General features: G+C 44.2%; 1 protein-coding gene across 4 annotated transcripts in view; it reads left to right on the forward strand.

The window, feature by feature from the left end:
* Window positions 1–19,469, forward strand: part of ARL15 (ADP ribosylation factor like GTPase 15) — a 277,051-nt gene that overhangs the window by 82,567 nt on the left and 175,015 nt on the right. For 3 of the 4 annotated variants that reach the window (XM_044292592.1, XM_044292594.1, XM_044292595.1), the window contains 2 exons: window positions 12,885–13,029; window positions 14,777–14,836. In XM_044292592.1, the coding sequence (XP_044148527.1) occupies window positions 12,885–13,029; window positions 14,777–14,836 (205 nt within the window). Of the gene's footprint in view, window positions 1–10,024; window positions 10,213–12,884; window positions 13,030–14,776; window positions 14,837–19,469 lie in introns of all 4 variants that reach the window. The other variant, XM_044292593.1, reaches the window with a different exon arrangement.

The raw sequence follows: 19,469 nt of genomic DNA on the forward strand, positions 1-19,469 counted from the left end.
GATTTTATTTTTTGACACAAGTTAGTGGAATATGAGACTTTGTAAGAAAAAACAAAAACAAAAACAAACAAAAAATTTCCGCTAACTTGGGCCAAAAAAATGTCTGAATGGAGCCTTACAGGGGGCGGGTGATCAATGACAGGGGGGTGATCACCCATATAGACTCCCGGATCACCCCCCTGTCATTGATCACCCCCCTGTAAGGCTCCATTCAGACGTCCGTATGATTTTTACGGATCCATGGATACATGGATCGGATCCGCAAAACACATGCGGACATCTGAATGGAGCCTTACAGGGGGGTGATCAATGACAGGGGGTGATCAGGATGATCACCCCCCTGTCACTGATCACCCCCCCTGTAAGGCTCCATTCAGACGTCCGTATGATTTTTACGGATCCACGGATCGATGGATACATGGATCGGATCCGCAAAACACATGCGGACGTCTGAATGGAGCCTTACAGGGGGGTGATCACCCATATACACTCCCTGATCACCCCCTGTCATTGATCACCCCCCCTGTAAGGCTCCATTCAGACGTCCGTATGATTTTTACGGATCCATGGATACATGGATCGGATCCGCAAAACACATGCGGAGGTCTGAATGGAGCCTTACAGGGGGTTGATCAATGACAGGGGGTGATCAGGATGATCACCCCCCTGTCACTGATCACCCCCCCTGTAAGGCTCCATTCAGACATCCGTATGATTTTTACGGATCCATGGATACATGGATCGGATCCGCAAAACACATGCGGACGTCTGAATGGAGCCTTACAGGGGGGTGATCAATGACAGGGGGTGATCAGGGAGTGTATATGGGTGATCACCCGCCTGTCATTGATCACCCCCCTGTAAGGCTCCATTCAGACGTCCGCATGTGTTTTGCGGATCCGATCTATGTATCCATGGATCCGTAAAAATCATACGGACGTCTGAACGGAGCCTGACAGGGGGGTGATCAATGACAGGGGGGTGATCAATGACAGGGGGGTGATCAATGACAGGGGGGTGATCAATGACAGGGGGGTGATCAATGACAGGGGGGTGATCAATGACAGGGGGGTGATCAGGGAGTTTATATGGGGTGATCAGGGGTTCATAAAGGGTTAATAAGTGACGGGGGGGGGGGGGTGTAGTGTAGTGTAGTGTAGTGTTTGGTGCGACTTTACTGATCCTAACAAAAGGGACCACCAGAGGACCAGGTAGCAGGTATATTAGACGCTGTTATCAAAACAGCGTCTAATATACCTGTTAGGGGTTAAAAAATTCAGATCTCCAGCCTGCCAGCGAACGATCGCCGCTGGCAGGCTGGAGATCCACTCGCTTACCTTCCGTTCCTGTGAGCGCGCGCTCACAGGAAATCCCGGCCCTCGCGAGGTGACGCGTATATGCGTCGTCGTGCGCTGGGCTGCCGCCTCCGGACCGCACATCTGCGTTAGGCGGTCCGGAGGCGGTTAAACAATAAAAAAAAATATAAACCTCATGGGCATCGCTGCGTGCGAAAATGTCCATACTATTAAAAGATAACAATATTAATGGCATACGGCAAATGGCGTAACAGTAAAAAAATAAAAACAGCCAATTTCCCATTTTTTTGTCACTTTAACTACCCAATAGCTACAAAAAAGTCATAGGGGTCAAAATATGGTTATAAAAAAAAAATATATATTTTTTTTTTTCCTCAAAGGTTTAAAAAAAAATTTTTTATTAACCACCTCAGCTTAAACACCACTTTTTTCAATTCTGCACTACACTACTTTCACGGTTTATTGCTCGGTCATACAACTCACCACCCAAATGAATTTTACCTCCTTTTCTTCTCACTAATAGAGCTTTCATTTGGTGATATTTCATTGCTGCTGACATTTTTACTTTTTTTTGTTATTAATCAAAATTTACCGATGTTTTGTTTTTTTTGAAAAAAAATTTCATTTTTCAGTTGTAAAATTTTTCAACTAAAACTACATTTCTATATAAATTTTTCTCAAAATTTTTTGTTCTACATGTCTGATAAAAAAATGCAATAAGTGTATATTTATTGGTTTGCGCAAAAGTTATAGCGTTTACAAACTATTTTACAAAAATGTGAATTTCCGCATTTTGAAGCAGCTCTGACTTTCTGAGCACCTGTCATGATTCCTGAGGTTCTACAATGCCCAGACAGTAGAAACGCCCCACAAATGACCCCATTTCGGAAAGTAGACACCCTAAGGTATTCGCTGATGGGTATAGCGAGTTCGTGGAAGTTTTTATTTTTTGTCACAATTTAGCGGAAAATGATTTCTTTTTTTCTTTTTTTTTTTTCTTACAAAGTCTCATATTCCACTAACTTGTGACAAAAAATAAAAACTTCCATGAACTCACTATGCCCATCACAAAATACCTTGGGGTGTCGTCTTTCCAAAAGGGAGTCACTTGTGGGGTATTTATACTGCCCTGGCATTTTAGGGGCCCTAATGCGTGAGAAGTAGTTTGAAATCCAAATGTGTCAAAAATGCCCTGTGAAATCCTAAAGGTACTCTTTAGAATTTGGGCCCCTTTGCCCACCTAGGCTGCAAAAAAGTGTCACACATGTGGTATTGCCGTACTCAGAAGAAGTTGGGCAATGTGTTTTGGGGTGTATTTTTACATATACCCATGCTGGGTGAGAGAAATATCTCTCTAAAAGTCAACTTTTCAATTTTTTTTATACAAAGTTGTCATTTTAGAGAGATATTTCTCTCACCCAGCATGGGTATATGTAAAAGGACACCCCAAAACACATTGCCCAACTTCTCCTGAGTACGGTGATACCACGTATGACACTTTTTTGCAGCCTAGGTGCGCAAAGGAGCCCAAATTCCAATGAGTACCTTTTAGGATGGCATTTTTAGGCATTTGGATTCCAGACCTCTTCTCACGCTTTAGGGCCCCTAAAATGCCAGGGCAGTATAAATACCCCACATATGACCCCATTTTGGAAAGAAGACACCCCAAGGTATTCCGTGAGGGGCATGGCGAGTTCCTAGAATATTATTTTTTTGGCACAAGTTAGCGGAAAATGATTTTGTAAGAGAAAAAAATAATAAAAAAATCTTTTTCCGCTAACTTGTGCCAAAAAAAAAATATTATTCTAGGAACTTGCCATGCCCCTCACGGAATACCTTGAGGTGTCTTCTTTCCAAAATGGGGTCACTTGTGGGGTATTTATACTGCCCTGGCATTTTAGGGGCCCTAAAGCGTGAGAAGAAGTCTGGAATATAAATGTCTAAAAATGTGTACGCATTAGGATTCCGTGAGGGGTATGGTGAGTTCATGTGAGATTTTATTTTTTGTCACAAGTTAGTGGAATATGAGACTTTGTAAGAAAAAAACTAAATAAAAAATCTATTTCCGCTAACTTGTGCCCCAAAAAAAAATTCTCCTGTGAACTTGCCATGCCCCTCAAAAGTGATCTTTTTATAGCACCGCAGCGATTTTACGGTGTTTTTGCAGTGATCAGAAAAAAAATATTTCTGTCACTACGGTGGGGCGGACTGAACGCAAGTGTGCGCACAAGATCAGGCCTGATCGGGCGAACACTGCGTTTTTTGTAGAGCCTATAGAACATGTCCTATTCTTGTCCGCCATTGCGGGCAAGAAAAGGCATTTTCTATATAGTTCTGGCAATGTGCGGATCCGCAAAATGCGGAAAGCACATTGACAGTGTCCGTGTTTTGCGCATCCGCAGTGTCCGTGTTTTGCAGATCCGCAGATCAGCAAAACGCATACGAACATCTGAATGGAGCCTTACAGGGGGGTGATAAATGACAGGGGGGTGATCAGGGAGTCTATATGGGGTGATCAGGGGTTAATAAGGGGTTAATAAGTGACGGGGGGGGGGGGGGTGTAGTGTAGTGTGGTGCTTGGTGCTACTTATTACAGAGCTGCCTGTGTCCTCTGGTGGTCGATCAAAGCAAAAGGGACCACCAGAGGACCAGGTAGCAGGTATATCAGACGTTGTTATCAAAACGGCGTCGGATATACCTTTTCAAGGGTTAAAAAAAATTGCATCTACAGCCTGCCAGCGAACGATCGCCACTGGCAGGCTGTAGATGCACTCGTTTACCTCTTGTTCCTGTGAACGCTCGCTCCTGTGTGCGCGCGTTCACAGGAAATCCCGCGTCTCGCGAGATGATGCGTAGACGCGTCAAGGAGGAATGAATCGACCGCCTCCTGAATGCAATCCTGCGTTAGGCGGTCCGGAGGCGGTTTAAACGCAAGAAAAATTATACAAGTGTGGTATCGTTGTAACCGTACTGACCTGGAGAATGAAGAAAACAGGTTAATTTTACCGCATAGTGTACAGTGTAACAAAAAAATGAAAAATAAATTTGTGGTTTTTTTCCCAATTTTACCCCATTTGGAATTTTTTTCCCTCTTCCTACTACATGGTATGCAACCGTAAATGGTGCCATTAAAAAAATACAACCTGTCCCACAAAAAATAAGCCCTGATAAAGGCTATGTGAATGGAAAAAATAAAAAAGTTAGGATTATGAGAAGGCAGGGAGTGAAAAGCGAAAACGCAAAAATGGAAAATCCCAGGGTCCTTAAGGGGTTAAAATCTAGACGTGTCAGGCAAATTCCGAGTTCATATTTGGAATCGGCACGCTCCTTTTAGTATGAGGCTACATGCACACAACCATATGTGTTTTGCGGTCCGCAAAAAAAACCGGATGACATCTGTATGCCATCTGTGTTTTTTTTTTTTTTCTTTTTTTTTTGCTGATCCATTGTAGGGCTGCAGCTAACGATTATTTGAATAATCGATTAGTTGTCGATAATGGCGCTGTTATGGGGGATCTGTGGATGACCCACTTATGGGGGATCTGTAAATGACACACTTATGGGGGATCTGTGGATGACACTGTTATGGAGGGGATCTGTGGATGACACTGTTATGGGGAGGGGGATCTGTGGATGGCACTGTTATGGGGAGGGGGATCTGTGGATGGCACTGTTATGGGGAGGGGGATCTGTGGATGGCACTGTTATGGGGAGGGGATCTGTGGATGGCACTGTTATGGGGAGGGGGATCTGTGGATGGCACTGTTATGGGGAGGGGGATCTGTGGATGGCACTGTTATGGGGAGGGGGATCTGTGGATGGCACTGTTATGGGGAGGGGGATCTGTGGATGGCACTGTTATGGGGAGGGGGATCTGTGGATGTGTCATATATGAAAAACCGCAGCACTCGCTTGTCTTCAATTATGCAGGATTTATTCACCAACAAAAATGCAACGTTTCGACCATCATGGTCTTTCTCAAGCCATAGGCTTGAGAAAGACCATGACTGTCGAAACGTCGCATTTTTGTTGGTGAATAAATCCTGCATAATTGAAGACAAGCGAGTGCTGCGGTTTTTCATATATGACTGATCCAAGGGGGAACTTCAGACTGGCTCCTAACACGGCTGGCACCACCACAAGGAAAGGTTTCCTTTTTTCGTCTGCTATTAACATTTTTTCGTATGCTATATGTGTCATCCACAGATCTCCCCCATAACAGTACCATCCACAGATGCCCCTCCCATAACAGTGCCATCTACAGATCTCCCAATCCACCGGCCACATCAGTATTCAGACTATTCCTTAACTGGCAGTAACTTTTACTTGAACTTTCAATCAGCTCTATGATATTTATTACCTTACAAATTCAATGAAGCTCCAGTAACAGGTAGAGCAGGCGGCGTTACGTCACTTACTCACGTGATGCGCCTGCTCCGCCCACTTTATGAATGAAGCAGGTGGAGCAGGCGCGTCACGTGAGTAAGTGACGTAACGCCGCCACCCGCTCTGCCTGTTACCGGAGCTTTATTGTAAGTTAGTAAAGATGCACTGATTTAAAGTTGAAGTAAAAGTTACTGCTGGTTAAGGACCCTGACCTGCCGCCCGCATAGCAACGAATCGGCCGATTATTCGATAACTGGATTCATTGACAACGAATCCCGTTATCGAATATTATCGATAACTTCGATTAATCGTTGCAGCCCTAATCCATTGTAACAATGCCTAAAACGGACAAGAATAGGACATGTTCTATTTTTTTTTTGCGGGGCCACGGAACGGACCTACTGATGCGGACAGCACATTTTTTTGCTGACCCATTGAAATGAATGCGCATCCTATCCGCAAAAAAACACGGAACAGACACTGAAACAAAATACGTTTGTGTGCATGTAGCCTAAACCACATGTTTTTCTCTCAGTAACAAAATCATTGTTGCGCTGTGTAATCATAATCTTTATGTAGCTCCTGGTTCATGAACAGAATCAAACATTACATGGGAACAAACAAGTCAACAATTAAGACAAGAGTAGTGAGGGTCCTGCTCTCAAGAGCTTACAATCTATGAGGAGATGGGGGCAACACAGATGGTAACAAGTGCTTGATTTGTACAATGGTCCGGGCATAACACAATAGTGGAGCAGATAAAAAGCAGCATTAGATGCCACCAGCCGATATCTGTAGTGTTTTTGAGGAATGGGCTTCTAAAATATGGGCTTCTGAGGTGGTGTGTGGATATTTGACGATGGATCAGGTTCAGAAGAATGATGTTGAAGGGAGTTAATGGAGAAGAGTTAGATGTGATTTTAGGGAGCGCCTAAAACTGTGTGTGTTGTAAATGAACCTAATTGTTTGGGGTAGGGCGTTCCAGAGAACTGGTGCAGCTCAGGAGAAATCTTGGAGATGGGAGTGAGATGTTTGGATTATGGTGAATGTTAGTTGTAATTAAGTCATTGGCTGAAAGGAGAGCGTAGGTAGGGTGGTAGACAGAGATGAGGGAGGAGATGTAGGGGGTGCAGCACTGTGGAGAGCTTTGTGGGTGAGAATGAGGACTTTAAATTGAATCCTGTACTTTTATAGGCAACCGGTGCAATGACTGGCACAGGGTGGAGGCATCGGAATAGTCAATTAGTAATAAGTTATTCTAAATAGCCAATTAGTAATAAATTATTTTCAGTAGTCAAGATGGAACTAGATGAGGGCAACAATGAGAGTTTTTGTTGTTTTCCACAGAGATGTTTTTGAGATGTGAGTGAATATATTTCAGTTTAGTTTAATTGTTACCCTTCACTCTTCAAAAAAGTATAACTTCCTGGCATCAGGATTTTTAAGATGTCAATTACCACATTCAATGACTAGAATTTTTTTGGTATGTGGAAGTCTGAACACCCAAGGGTCAAACTGGTTGTCTCATTAAGATATCTTGTCCCCTATCCACAGAATAGGGGATAGGGGTCTGATCGTTGGGGCACCTGCTGATCATGAGAACAGGGGCCCATTTTACCCCATTTGAATGGAGCAGCAGTATATAGGAAAGTGCAGTCTAGTGCTTTTATTCTTTAAAGGAAAAAATACTTTTTGTCCTGACGGAGGCCAAGTGACTTGGGAGCCTAAGGAAATATGAAATGTCCATGCCAGGAGCTTTTCTCGATGTAGTGGACAAACACAGCATGCATGCAGTCTTGAAATGGTAGATTTCCTTGAATAGGTCTTCCGCCTGTGGGGCATTGAAATGAGTAGATAGTTGTTATTATTATTATTTTTTTTGGCATATGTTTTTATGTAGGTTTTATGTTATTGCAGGCTGCAGATCAGTGTCTTTGGCTGTGTGTAATTTGCATAAACACGTATAAATCGCGAAATAAATAAATTTTTAATGGGGGTCCATTATATCATTCAGATATGGTAGAAGGTGGGTAAAGCTACATTCCCACGACAGTGAAAAATGGCTGTGTGATGGCTGTTTTTCTAAAGGCAGCCCCTGAATAACTTCCTGTTTGCCCGTTTTCATGGATCGACAGCCCCCATACAATTGAAAAAAGTGTATTGTTTGGTCGTTTTAGCCTAAGGCTACATTCACACGATCGTATGTGTTTTGCGGTCCACAAATTGCGGATCCGCAAAAAAATGTCCAGGTGATGTCCAGTATGGCATCCATTTTATTTTTTATTTTTGCGGATCCATTGTAACAATGCCTATCCTTGTCCGTAAAACGAAAAAAAAACAAAAAAACGGAACGGACACAGAAACAAAATACGTTCGTGTGAATGTAGCCTTAAAGAGGACCTTTCACTACAATAAAAAATATAAACTAAGCATACAGACCTGGAGAGTGGCGCCCAGGGATCTCCCTGAACTTACTGTTATACCTGGGCGCCGCTCCGTTTCTTCCGGTATAGGCTCCAGTATCTTCATATGTTCGGCTCAACTGGGTGGAGCCTGCCGGCGTCTCCTTCTCCCAGGCTGGAGTGCTGGCCAATCGCAGCGCTCGGCTCATAGCCTGAGAGAAAAAAAACACTTCAGGCTATGAGCGATTGGCCAGCACTCCAGCCTGGGAGAAGGAGACGCCGGCAGGCTCCACTCAGTTGAGCCGAACATATTAAGATACCGGGAGAACGGAGCGGCGCCCAGGTATAATAGTAAGTGCAGGGCGCCGCTCTCCATGTCTGTATGCTTAGTTTAGATTTTTGATTGTAGTGAAAGGTCCTCTTTAAGATTACCTTGTGTTTGTTTGTGAGACACACTCATAGAAATCAATGTATAAGATGGAAGTAGACAAGGAGGTTAGTCATGATTCCCCCCACCCCCGGGTCATGTAATTCCTGAGACCTAGTTTCTTTGTAGAAGAAAACATTTTATTGTACTATTACGACTACTAACTTTCAGTTACTTTTGCCACTTTGTCAGTTTTTGTCCACCAATATTACGACCTAGGTTCAGAAATATTGCCATCAAAGAATATTTTAAGAATTTCCTACTTCAGGTGATGAGTTGTGAGAAGGTGAGGCTCAGGCTCCTATAGGAGCACTAAGTACACATAAAAGTAGAAAAGGGACTGTCATGATGGCAACACCCTTCCATAGTCCCTATTGGGCCATATGCACAGCACAGAGGGAGGACTGCCCCCTATTAGTGCTGAATCCCACTTGCAAATCATGCCTCTGTACTCTGTATTGCAAGCATGTCTATTCATTTTTGTGGTTGGCAAGCAATACTACACTTCATAGACTACATATATACAGTATTTGGTAGCGGCTTTGGTAAGAGCAGGTGGCAGGGACGGCTTCAGATTCCTTTTCTACCATGACCATATTCTGTTACAATCAACATTTTTTACAATATTTACAGCTTTCCTGTTCCTTTTAAGAGAACTTCAGTGGAGACCAAGCAGTCGGTAGTTTAGCAGGCATCAAAAAGATATGGACCCTGCCAACGTCGGTCTGAAGTCCCTTTGGCCCACCAGAGGAAATGATAGTGTCCCACCTTCTGTGTATATAGGATCTTAAAAAGGTTTTCCAAGATCTTATAACTGATCTATCCTCAGGACAATGGGGACCCCAGCCAATCAGCTGTTTGAGAAGGCACCAACTCCTGTGAACGCTTGTAGCCTTCTCCGTGCTCACCAAGCACAGCACCGTACATTGTATAGCGTCTGTGCTTGGTATCGCGCTCAGCTCTATTCACTTTTATGGGGCTGAGCTGCCCCTAGGCCACGTGAATGATGAAGGTGTTGTCTCTGGCCTAGGAAAAGCTGTAAGAATGCCGCGGCACTCTTGTTGCTGCCTTCTCAAACAACTGATCGACGGGGTCCCGGGTGTCTGTCCCCCTCCAGAGGATAGGTCATCAGTTATAAAGTCTCAGAATACCCCTTTAAGGGCCCTGTTTTATTGGTGGTCCATTATTGCCAGAGCTTGGGCCCACCGGAGGATCCTCTGGTGGGCCAGTCCATCCCTGGACCCTGCTCCTTCTGCCAAGAGTAGGTTGCTAAATTATGTTGAGGAGACTTCACGGATATGAACAGAATGTAGTAGAATGCTCCAGATTAGGTCAACAAAGGACATCTCTCCTTTGGAAACCCACAGTTCCTGAGATTTTCGCATCTTCCTCCTCCTATTTGTATATATTTTGCTCCTCCGTGAGCCACCGCGTTCACATTTCTTACTGGATTTACTGCAGACGAGCATTTAATATTTTCCGTCACATTACAGGTGTGATGCTGCATAACCCAGAGGATCATGAGAGCTGTAAAATTAGCTGGCCGGACTGACTATTTCTTCCTCGCTCCATTCCTAGCAAACTTTTACCTCCTTGCGTCAAGCTGACTGATCACAAATGGATTATGTATCCCTGAAAGCCAATAAAAGGCCGCCGGGCTGATCCAATGAACTCCAGCGTGGTGTGTATTATACAGTTCCCACTTGTCTCTCGGTAGTAGATGAATGTAAGGAACAGCTCTCCACTTTCAACATGTGTGTTAAGCATTAAAGTGCTCCTACAGGGCCTCATCCAGTGCAGAAAACCTGCATCAGCAGAACGAATCCTAATGACTTCTCCGCAGGCTCGGACACATTCCTCAGACATGGTGGGGTCCAGCCATTATAGTAAAGGGTCTTTGAAGATCATTATAAACAGAGGTGGCCATAATAATGCAAAATTCAGAGACCACTTTTCAGTCAGGGCTGGGCTACCTAAGGCCGGTTTCTGTATCACAACTTCATTTTAGGATTCACACTGAGCTAGTTTCCTCCACAATTCTACTTAAAGGGGCCTTTCTCATTTGACATAAATTTAATAATTAATATTTAATGTCATGGAGAACAACTACATCACTTCAGTGGTTAGCATCTGCCACACGAAGAAGACACCCCACTGGTGCCCATGGGTACCAATGTAAACGAGACCAAAATGTCCTCTACTGCACAGGCGTTGAAAGGGTTCAGCCCATATGCAAGACGCCTGTGGAGAAGGGAACAATTCTGCCATCTTGGGAAGCTATGGATGGTGGTGTTTGTTTACATTGGTACCCATGGGCCCCAGGGGGCTTTTCCGTGCAGGCTGAAGTAAGCCCTGAAGTGATATAGTGGTTTATTATGCATTTTCATGTCTATGGCGTTTGTGACATTTATGCGGAGAGTGGAGAACCATTTTATAGTGGGTATTCTAGCTGTTTTTGATAGTGATGACCTATCTTCTAGATGGGTCACCTATATATGATCAGGGGGTATCAGCACTTTTGGGATGTAGCCGGCACACAGTAGGTGGAGCTGGAAGCAGAAGGCTCCATCCAGTGTATTGCAGCTCATCTCCCATTCACTTGAATGGCTTCTGCTTTTGTTCACTGTTTGTTTCCAGCGCTGACGTTTGCCCAAAGCAGCCGGTTGGACTCCCACTGATCTAATATTGAGGACTTATCCGGAGGATAGGTCATCAGTTTAAAAAATCTGGAGTACAACTTTGGTTGTCGCATGATAGAATACTTAAAGGGTTTCTGTCACCAGAATTAACCCTATTAAACTAGCTGAAATTAGCATTGTGCTAATGTCAGCTGAACCTAACTAATCTATTCCTACTTTTATCTATGCCCCTGTTACTCCAGAAATAAAACTTTTATAATATGCTAATTAGCCTCTAGGTTCAGCGCGGGGCGTTGCCCCTGCTTCTAGAGGCTCCGTTCTCTCACCTCTGGCCACGCCCTGCTACACTAGATTGACAGGGCCAGGCAGCGTTGGTCTCCCACTGCCGGCCCCGTCTGCCGTGTAAATCTCGCGCCTGCGCAGTCCCATTCAGTATTCGGCGCACACCCAGTGATTGAAGGGCGCTTGCCGGCTTCCTCACTGTGCCTGTGCCCAATACTGAACGGCGCGAGATTTCCCCAGCGCACAGGTCCGGCAGTTGGAGGTGAAGGCTGCCTGGCCCTGTCAGTCTAGTGTAGCAGGGCGTGGCCAGAGGTGGGAGAACGGAGCCTCTAGGAGCAGGGGCAACGCCCCCCCCCCCCCCTTGCACCTAGAGGCTAATTAGCATATTATAAAAGTTATATTTCTGGAGTAACTGGGGCATAGATAAAAGTAGGAATAGGCTAGTTAGGTTCGCTAATGTCAGCTAGTTTAATAGGGTTAATTCTGGTGACAGAAACCCTTTAATTTGTTGCTGAGACTCAACAAAGCATACCATTTTTTTTTTATTGCCTTTGTCTAGATATTGCTGTGACATACTTGTAAGGGCGCCACCTGCTGTTCCATAACAACGTATCTAGTGAGAAGAGGCCGCTTCTAGTGTGCCAATTAGTACTTAGAGGCTGGCCTGTATAATATCATTCTGCTGGTCGTCTGCAAGAGGATCCAGGAGGACCACCGCACAATAGGTAGACGTTCTGAGAGAGAAGCCAAAGAACAGCAGGGGGCGCCATAGCAAGTATGTAATAGCAATAGCTAGACAATGGAGCATTTAAAAAAATGACTCCATTTGAAAAGTTATATTTTATCTGATCTAACACCGAAATGTACTATATACTTGTTCATCAACCCCACACTTAGATCATTGTAGAGTTACTTGATGGACTGAGTCCAGTTTAGTACGGAGTGGAGTGATCTTTAACCAGACAAACCAATTTTTACTGCTCCCCCAATGGCATTCATTCTGCTGTCAGTTTGCCAGCACTGAACATGGATATAGTGGAAGCATGACCTGCTTGTTACCGATGGTCTCCACCACCAACCTCTATTGTCAAGGGTATGGCGACAATTCCCAGTGCACCCTTTATGTTCTCTTCCGTAGACAACACATGAGTGGTATTCTCATGGTCTTGCATGTGTTCTCTTTATTTGGTTGATTTTTATTGACTGACCTTTTGAAGCGCGTGGCCTTTCTGGTGATCTAGCAGACCCCATCATTCGACTGCATGTTGTCAATTCCTGGAAGTCGTGTAAAGTGAGTAAATTGCCATTGTACAATGCTCGTATTTCTGGTGTTTCACGCTTGAGGCAGTTTTCCCATTGTGACGTTACGCGCATGTGCTGCTCATGCTCCATATGAAGCTGGTGTTGATGTCTTTTCTGATTTGTTTTGCAGTGTTTTCGAGCCCTCTGTTGTAAGGGTCCTCCACCTCCTCGCCCTGAGTATGATATTGTTTGTATAGGACTCACAGGATCTGGGAAGTCAAGTCTATTAACGCAACTGTGCAGCGAGAGCCAAGACAATATTGTGCCTACCACAGGTGATAAAAATGTAATTCTGTGAGACTAATATATTTTTACTGTGCAGAGTCAGAGTTCATTATTTTATGGCTATTAAAGGGGATATGCCATGATTAATGTAAAACATGAAAATCGGACATCATACAGTACCGGACAACTTCTTTCTAACAAAGAATCAGCCATATTCCTTACATAGCTCCAGAGATCTCCACATTCAGTGCTACAATAGTTCTGCTGGATTTATTTCAGCCTTGCAGCTAACAGGGTTGTCCTTTCTCATGGGGTGTGTCCTTCTGTCACCATCACAGCTTTTATAAGAAGATACAGCTGGTGGCAGTTGAAGGTTGCAACTGAGCATGTGTGACCACCTCAGCGAGATGGACATAGAAATAAGGAAAAGTACAAACAGCAGGTGGCGCTATACATATACCTTTTAGTGGCTAGACACCATTTTTTATTGCATGCAAAAGTATTCAGATCCCTGGTACTGGGTGGAAAAATGTATATTTTTTTGTGGGATACAGTGCTGGTACTGTAACATGTTTCCAATAGGGTCCTATTACAGACTAGTGTAGATGCATACTGGCCCAACAGGAGACCTTTGGCAAACACAAGGCCAGTAGGCACCTGTGGATGCACTTGGATTATGCGCCAGGGGCTTTCTAGGCGCATATGCGAAACTTGGTGTTCAGTGTAATGTGAACAACCTCCTTTTTTTTTTTTCCAGTATTGGGAGTGAGCGAAAAACACCAGAACATTACTTTTGGAAGTCTCATGACTTATCATTTGGGAACATTTTTTTGTCTTTTATGATCCAAATCTGAAACAAATTCAAAGTTCTTAAGGTGTGGGCTTTAGCATTGTTGATTCACTAAGCACCCCCACTGATCAGCTCTTTGGGTGCCAGAAACTTAATAATGGATGAAGCTGCAAGCAGAAGGCTCTGGTTACATGGGGCGCATGGATCCACAGAAGATATATGGGTTTTGTATTTGGCATGCTGGAGAAGACTAGCAGATTAAGGCTACATGCACACGAGCATTGTTTGTTTTGGGTCCGCAAATCGCGGATCCGAAAAACACGGATGGCATCCGTACGCGTTCTGCAATTTGCGGAACGGCACGGACAGCCTTTAATATAATTGCTTATTCTTGTCTGCAAAGCGGGGACAAGAATAGGACCTGTTATATATTTTTTGCGGGACAATGGAACGGAGCAACGGATGCGGACAGCACGCGGAGTGCTGTCCTCTTCTTTTGCGGCCCCATTGAAGTGAATGGGGCCGCATCCGAGCCGCCCAAACTGCGGATCGGATGCAGACCAAAACAATGGCTGTGTGCATGAGTCCTAAACCAGACAGAGCAGAGCGCTCTGAGAGCTGCTGTTGCTGCACCATCGTGGTTTCACCCTAGGCTTGGATCCCCTTTAAATCCTATCGCGCAGTCTAGTGTAAAGGCGCCATTCCCTCATAAAAGAAAACCCAGATGCAAATGTGAACATATCCTCAAAGTGGCAATAGGGGGCTGAGAAGGTAAGTGGAAATGTGAAACGAATTTACGATCATACTTTTCTTTTGCTTTTTTTTTTTTGTCTTAATTTCTGTTGAACATTTTCTACCTTTTTTCTGACATCTAAAGGAATTTTGTATGGAAATTACCATGTATGAAAATTGAGGGTGGTCTCGGAGTTTTGCAGAGTACTCTTGGTGTACGGTATGTAACTTAACTGCTATTCATTGTGACTTTTATTTTCTTTTTTTCTTTTTAGGTTTTAGTATAAAAGCCGTTCCATTCCAGAGTGCCATTCTCAATGTGAAAGAACTTGGAGGTACCATTTCATTTCTGCTGTGTTTCCATGTAAATTACTGCAGTTATTATTTTTATTTTAAATGTTCATTGTGTCTGCAGTAGACACACTCATGACTAAGGCTGGCCGTACACATTATACTTTTGTTGGCCGCACCTTCCGAGACAGACTAATTTGTGTGGGGGGGCTCCGGACTCTCCCTCGACAGATGATGTTGGGGGACTGATGTTCCTCAGTGAGATAAGCTGCCACCAAAAGTGTCTGTCAATGGCTTGCTTTACCCATAACATCCACAAACTTGTTCAGTGGAGAAGGGAGAGAGAGCTGTTGGCTGAATGAATGTTTGGCCAACAGTTATTGAATGTGTATGGCAGTTTATACACAGTAGAAGGCCTAGAAAGCTCTTACGGTCAGGGTTATCCTCACAGACCCCCTCTCCCTCACAAGAACACTCTGTGGAGCATGCATGTCTTCTCAATGGGCAGAGGAGAGTAACTCCTCTGATTTTGAGGAACGAAAATTTGGCATTCATTGAAATCTGGTATAATTAAGATGATTGATTTAGGAGATGCATCAATAGATTAAGAGAAGCAGGATGGTCATTTTCATTAATTTCCCGCCATCTAGGCCGTTCTGATTTAGCTTTTGGGAAGTGGTGGGAGCAATGGTTATGTGAGGTCATGCACACACAGTGAACATGCAGCTCCCACCGATTCGTTGTCCACCATCCAGACACGGGTGGCACCTTCATTATACACTCCTGTCTCCACCATTTCCAGGCACTTGGGAGAAGTAATATGCACTGTGGCACCAAATTTCCATGTCCTGCTATTGAGAAACAGCCACAATTACCTTCGTTTGCAGTGGTTTTGTGATCGAGAAACCTGGACTGCTACGCACTGGAACCATATTGGCTTTACTGACAAATCTAGGTTTTGTTTTTTTTCAGCAGGATAAGGTTCACCCACAGCAAGGGTTTCCCAGGAATGTCTCCACCAGATTACAACACTGTCTTGCTTGTCAATCAAGCATTTGTGGGAACAGTTGGGATGCCAGCTTGGGCTACCTACGAGTATGCAGGATCTCCAGGCCCTGCTGCAACATTCTGTGGGCACATGTGCCTCTGGATACTATAGGGAACCTGTATGTCTCCATGACCAACTGCATCTTGTGTCCAGGCTAGAGGCGGCTCAACAGGGTCCTAGCCGCCTTTCAATTATACAGTTTCGCCCAATAAACTTCTCCTTTCGCTCTAGTATTGTAATCACTTATCATGATTACATTCACACCCATAGTGGGTCATTTATCAGCCTAGTCAAAAAGTCACCATATTTGCGCTATAATTCTTGACTTTTTGAGCTTCTTGCCACTCCTCTACACGTTTCTTACACCAGTCTTGATAAAAATCCCCCATAAAGTTTCTTTTCATTCCATTCCATTCTTGGTGCATTGTATTTTCTTTTGTCAATGAGTGTAATAAAAAAATTGCTCAAAATTTTAAAATAAAATAATCCCATTAAACAGAGGAATCAAAAAGTCACAGCCCTTAGAAGACAGCAGTGTCCTTGAGGGGTTAATATGGCTTTTTTTTTAATATTTGTTTTTTTAGAAATAGTATATTTATACCACTCTGGTAATCCTCATACTTTTATCAGAGGTTTACAACGGGGTCCGGACTCTTTTCTTGACACGTGGTGAAATGGCTGAAATATTTATGAGAAAACTATGTCCCACTGTGTGTGCACCAGACGTGGTAATGAAGGATGACATGCTGAAGCATTCAGAAATAATTTGTAGCTGTCTGGAAATGTGCCACCATGGCTCTGCTGAGCCTTCCGTATTGGGTTACTCTTTGATCTTAGATGGGCATGGAGGCCGGTATTTTGATGATATACTTGTCTCTTGAGCCACTTTGACAGAAAATGTGAACATACTTTTAGTAAGGTCGATGATAAGTCTTTCAGACCTGCTAAACACGGGCGTGGATAAGGCCATGTGCGTTTTTTTTTGTTTTGTTTTTTGTTCCCTCCTGTTCTCCAAGCAATGGCCCAGAAGAAACATTGGAGGTAGCTGTTCCAAAGTGACCTCCCAATGTTATCGCTTACTGTATGCCCACCAAACAGGAAGCAAGAGGGGGGCAAATATGATTATTTAGGAAGTTTGTCTTTTGCAATATCAGCTTTACATGTAGTTTGTCTGGTCAAGATCAGGGCTTGCACAGCCTGTGGCATAGGGGTGACATGCGGCCTACAGAGATCGCAATAACGGCTGTACAAGCGTCATAGACACCTGTTTAGGCCATTTTACTCCCTAAAAAAAAGTCTGCCGAGTATCGGTACGTTTTAGACTTCACAGCGCGCATGAATAGCGGGGAGAACGGCACGGACAGTGCTTGGCTTCGTGCTTCTAACTTCTCGTTCTAGAGATCAGCAGGGGTCTGAGGGCTGGGACCCCCGCCGATCAGCATTTCTGATATGACATCAAAAGTTTCAAAAAGTGTAGTTACTCTTTAATGCTGGGCAGAGGGCCTGTGTGAGGGTTTCTAAAGGGCCCTTTACATGGGCCGAAAATCCACCAGATAATCACTATGGATGGAGCATTCATAGGAACACTCATTAGCAATTATCTGCCGGTGTAACTGTGCCGCCGATTCATCGGATAATTGAATCGTTTGTGTAGGCAGCTAAATCGTTGCTTGACGGCAGAAGATCTTGCCGTGTAAACCCGCTCTGCTGCCAGCAGATGGCAAGTCTTTATGGGGAAGAGCGATGGCATTAGTGATCAATGATGTAAATGTAGTGGTCTCCTCCAGTGACGATCAGGCGATTGCCGGGAAGGACCGCTAACTTCCCAATGACCGCCTGCACAATTGTCCCGTCTAAAGGGACCTTAAGCTCCTAGTAGGGGTCCGGTGTGAATGCACAGCAGGATATTATAGCCAGGTGATAAAGAACAGGGAAGATTCACTGTATTGGACTGGACTTTATCACTTGGCTATATGGACTGCTGTGCATTCACTCCAGACCCCCCCAGGGGCTTATTAACCTTGTCCTGGAAGGGCTAGAGGGAGGGGTGGTGTAGTTTTACATGGGACTGTATGTTGGAAAAGATGACGGGAGGGGAGATATGTTATTTAGACTAGTAATGGTTCCCCTACATAAACCTCTTAGGGCACGTTCACACCACCGCTATTTATTTCTGCCCTTTTGCTCCGTTAGGGTACTTTAACACTAGCCTTAGAAGAATCCGGATCCGGAAATCTGTCAAATGCATTGAAATACCGGATCAGTCTCTCCTGTGTCATCCGGAAAAACGGACCCGGTATTTATTATTTTTCACATTTTTAAAGGTCTGCGCATGTACAGACAGGAAAACCGGATCCGTTAATGCGGCAAATTCCTGAACACTTGGTACTGGATCCGGCATTAATACATTTCAATGCAAGTGTTCAGGAATTTTGGCCGGAGAAAATACTGCATCATGCTGGAGTATTTTCTCCAGCCAAATACCATAAAAGGGGCGGAACGGAAAACCTCCTGATGCATACTGAACGGATTGATTTCCATTCAGAATGCATTAAGATAAAACTGATGCGTTTTTTACCGGTATTGAGCCCCTATGACGGAACTCAATACCGGAAAACTTTAACGCTGGTGTGAAAGTACCCTTAGATGAGGAGAACAAAAATTAATATAAGTTCTGGATGGGGCACATAACTGACAAGGAACGGCGCTGAACAGACTCCATTGACTATGCTGGAGCCCATTCAGTTTCCATTTGAGATTCTGTCTTTTTACCAGACCAAAAGTCCGGCATGCAGGGCTTTTTTTTGTCCATTTAGAGATTCCAACTCAAATGTGAACAAGGCCTTAAGGGGTTGTCTCACTTCAGCAAATAGCATTTATTATATAGAGAAAGTTAATACAAGGCACTTACTAATGTAGTGTGATTGTCCATATTGTCTCCTCTACTGGCTTGATTCATTTTTCTATCACATTATACACTGCTCATTTCCGTGGTTACAACCACCCTGCATTCCAGCACCCGTGCTTGCATGCTATAGGAAAAAGCACCAGCTTTTGTGCTGTGCCATATGGCAAGCACTTTTTCCTATCGTCTGCAAGCACGACCACCACGGCTGGATTGAGCGGTTGTAACCATGGAAACGAGCAATGTATAATGTGATGGAAAAATGAATCAAGCCAGCAAAGGAGGCCATATGGACAATCACAATACATTAGTAAGTGCCTTGTATTAGCATTTATCATGTAGAGAAAGTTATTTGCTGAAGTGAGACAACCCCTTTTAACACTTTCACACATTTGGACGTTACTGTATGTCCAAATTGTAAGTAATTTACTGCATTTGGACGTACAGTCACGTCCAAACTGCTTACCGGGGCTGTGACACTATAAAGTGTCACAGCCCCGGAGTCTCCGCTCTCCCCAAGAGCAGAGACACCGGGGATGCAGACAAGGAACCAATAAGAGTGATCCCTTGCCAGCAAGCACTCCAATTGGCAAGTCTCTGCTGACTAACCAATCGGACTACTTTAGTGTAAAAAATGCCGGTTTCAGGCTGTGATCTCCACAAAATCGGTGCTGGCACCAATCTCTGCCGTTAAACCCCATAGATGCTGCGGTCAGCACCCGCT

Source organism: Bufo gargarizans, chromosome 1 (assembly GCF_014858855.1).
Source record: "Bufo gargarizans isolate SCDJY-AF-19 chromosome 1, ASM1485885v1, whole genome shotgun sequence".
NCBI lineage: Eukaryota > Metazoa > Chordata > Amphibia > Anura > Bufonidae > Bufo > Bufo gargarizans.